Source organism: Myotis lucifugus, unplaced genomic scaffold (genome assembly GCF_000147115.1).
Source record: "Myotis lucifugus unplaced genomic scaffold, Myoluc2.0 scaffold_908, whole genome shotgun sequence".
Taxonomy (NCBI): Eukaryota; Metazoa; Chordata; class Mammalia; order Chiroptera; family Vespertilionidae; genus Myotis; species Myotis lucifugus.
The window spans coordinates 21,721-25,272 of record NW_005871956.1 but is presented as its reverse complement, the minus strand read 5'-3'; the positions used below and the strand labels follow the sequence as shown (position 1 = coordinate 25,272).

Genomic DNA, 3,552 nt, shown 5'->3' with positions numbered 1-3,552 from the left:
TTGGTGTGGCTCAGGTGGACTAGAGCGACGGGCCTCCGGGATCTGGTTCCCATTCTCCCGGCCCAAGGGCACGTGCCCCGGGTTGTGCCCCGATCCCCAGTGTGGGGCGTGCAGGAAGGCAGCCGATCAAATGATTCTCTCTCATCATTGATTGTGACTCTCTCTCCTCTCCCTCTTCCTTCCTCTCTGAAATCAATAAAAAAAAATATATTTTTTAAAAAAGGTTGACCCTCACAGACATAGATCAAGTCAGACATAAAGAAATTGGCCATGCCCGGCCAGTGTGGCTCAGTGGTGGAGCGTGACCTATGAACCAGGAGGTCATGGCTGGATTCTGGTCAGGGCACATGCCCGGGTTGCAGGCTCCATTCCCGTCCAATGATTCTCTCTCAGCATTGATGTGACTCTCTCTCTCTCTCTCCCTCTCCCTTCCTCTCTGAAATCAATAAAAAATATATATATTTTAAAAAGACACTAACTGGCCTCCAACACACAGTCACAATCACAACCTGTGACAAGTGGCTGCTCACTGGCTCACTCTCTGGAGCAGGCGCACTTGCCACCGATCTGGCAGGGAACCCAGGGCCAGACGGAACCCCAGGCACCTGGCGCGAACATGCCCGGGCAGCCCCTGCACCGACTCTCACCCCGTCTTGTGGGTTTCAGTTCCCTTTTCCTTCTCAGTTGCCCATGGTCACTCCCACCCAGCCTGGCTGCCTCATCCCTGTCCTTTCTTCCCCCAGGGCCCTGGACTTTGTCTCCCCCGAACTCTCCATTCCCTCCCTGCCACACCCCTACCCGAACCACGTCAGCACAGGGTGAGTTGCCTCTGAGCGCCCAGCGCTGAGCAGGCCAAGAAGAGGTGCCCGTCCGGAGCAATGGTGGGCTTGCTCAGGTGCTCCCACTCGCTTCCACCAGAGCCGGATCCTACAAATTCCCAAGAGACGCAGGACGTGCAGACCTCACTGGAACTCTCCCGACTTTAGATTTGGGGGACTGGTTCGACCTCCCTCCTTCCTTCCCTTGCCCCATTCATTCATTCATGCATTCATCCCCCCTTCCTTCAAACTGTGGGTCAAGAGCAAACCGTGGGTTGTGAAATCACTTTCGTGGATCCTATTGTTTTTATTCAAGTTTATTGAGATATATGTACACACAATAAAATTCACCTTTTCAGAGGACAGTTGGTGAGGCGTGGAAAATGTACACTCTTGTATACCACCTCAATCAAGACTCAGAACATTTCTATCCCCCCAAATACTTCCCTGTGCTCTTTATTTTTTTTATTTTTTTATTTTTTAAAAAAATATATTTTATTGATTTTTTACAGAGAGGAAGGGAGAGGGATAGAGAGTTAGAAACATCGATCAGCCGCCTCCCGCACATCCACCACTGGGGATGTGCCCGCAACCGAGGTACATGCCCCTGACTGGAATCGAACCCGGGACCCTTCAGTCCGCAGGCCGACGCTCTATCCACTGAGCCAAACCGGTTCGGCCTTCCCTGTGCTCTTTAATAGTCAGTTCCTTCTACCTGCAACTTGAATAGCTCTTGACCAGACTGAAAACAATACGAAATAGAGTGTCATTAAAAAAAAAAAATCATGAAGTCAAAGGAAAATATTGTTTTGCGAAAGAGAACACAAAGAAAGTGTATTTTTGACTTTAAAGAATGCGTTTAAAGGCATTTGAGAAATGCAGCTTTATGTATTTATTTAAAATATATTTTTATTGACTTCAGAGAGGAAGGGAGAGGGAGAGAGAGATAGAAACATCAATGATGAAAGAGAATCATTGATGGGTTGCCTCCTGCATGGGGCCTGCAACCCTGGCATGTGCCCTGACCAGGAACCAAACTGTGACCTCCTGGTTCCTAGGTCAATGCTCAACCCCTGAGATCATGCATGGAAGTCATTGAATGCAGTGTCTGACATGTAGTAGGCGCCTAATAAATGTTAGCATTTATCACTCGTGCAACTGGGTATTGTGTTTGCTCTGTGCCTGGCAGTGATGAAGTTAAGAGAGAGGCAGGCCTCACAGCCTTGGGCTAGCTCACGGTCCGGGCAGTACCCCCTCACTCACTGGTCAGTGCCCTCAAGCTGCCCAGTCTAAGACTAAACACCAGTAGGCCAAATGTGCTGGAATGATTTTCTGAGCAGAAAATGAGTGTGAAGAACTGGAGGAATCTGACTGGGTGGGGTAGGGGGCGGGGGGGGGGGGGACAGGAAAAGGCCAGGAGTCACATAAACAGTGTCACCAGTCAAGATCCTTCCCACTATTTAGTTCAGATACTGTTCCAAATGATGATACACTATCTTCCGGGACCAGGCCCACAGCTGTGGCCCATCCCCCGCAGCCGACAGGCTGAGCTCACCAAGGAGGCTTCTGAGTCTATGGTCTGAGTTAGAATTCCCAGCTCTGCCATCTGCTGGCTGTGCAACCTTGGGCAAGTGGCCATGTCTCCGTGCCTCAACTTCCTCATCTGTGAATTGGGACAACAAAGGGCCCTATCTCAGGGGATTTTACAGTGAGGAGGTCAATAAAAATAAAGCACTAGGGCCTAGTGGGTGCTTCATACACGTTACCCAGCATCCCTACTACCAGAGAGGGGCTCTCCTGACTCTCTGAGCATCTAAACAAGGACTTTAAACTATGGCCCTTAGGTTGGGGCGGGGGTTTCAAACCAGTGGCCCGAGGGCCAGCCACGGGTGGGTTTCGCTTGAAGTGCACAGCTTCTCATTTTGAATAGTAGCGCCTCTCAAAGGGATGCACCCCACAGCGAAGTGATGAAGCGACCATACTGGGCGTTCAAAATGCTGGTCTTGAGCAAGTCGCTTCCCCTCTCTGTGCCTCAGTTTCTCCATCTGTGCAAAGGAGGTCACCATAGGACCCAACATGAAATGTGAAGGGGAAATGAGGGCGTCTGTGTAAGGCACGGGGAGCGGTGCCCTGGCGGGAGCGGCCTCCGTGCCAAGTGCTAGTTAGAGAAATAAGTGTCCCAGCTACTTCCCTGCAGGCCCGCGCCCCTCCCCGGCTCCTGCAGGCCGTTCTGGAAAAAGTGGATTTCTGGGCGCGGCGAGAAGGGAGTTGGGAAGGACTTAACTTTTCACTGCAGGGCCTGGGTCCCTGGCTTTCCGCGGGCGGGGGAGGGGGGTCTCCTGCATCTTCCCCCCACCCCCCCGCTGTGTAGCCCGGAGGCTGGACCGGAGCCGGTGGGGGCTGGGCGGGGGGCGCCGGCGTCCGCGGGGTCCGAGAGGCCGGCGCGTGTGAAGGTTACCGCTCCCTGGCGGGGCGGGGGCAGCGCGCTGTTGCTGGGGTCTGCGGGGCCTGCCTGCGCCGCGCCCCCCCTCCTTCCCGGCCAGCCAGTGAGCGGTACCCGCCGCCGTTGCCAGGGGAAACTCGCCGCCCCGTTACCCAGCAACAAGCCTGGCCCAACCAGGCGCGAGGACCCCCCAGGCCCCGCCCGCCGCTGCCCACCGCGTGCCCAATGCCAGGCGGGCAGAGCCGGCCCGGCTCCCGGAGACGGCGAGCGCGCTCATTGGTCGCTACCGCG

The 3,552-nt window shown here is 54.3% G+C and overlaps 1 protein-coding gene across 1 annotated transcript in view; it reads right to left on the bottom strand.

Moving 5' to 3' along the window:
* BBC3 (BCL2 binding component 3) overlaps positions 1–272 on the bottom strand; it is an 8,768-nt gene extending 8,496 nt beyond the window's left edge. The window contains exon 1 of the mRNA XM_014448731.1: positions 236–272. Within this exon, the coding sequence (XP_014304217.1) occupies positions 236–272 (37 nt within the window). The remainder of the gene's footprint in view (positions 1–235) is intronic.
* Between the last annotated feature and the right edge of the window lie 3,280 nt (positions 273–3,552).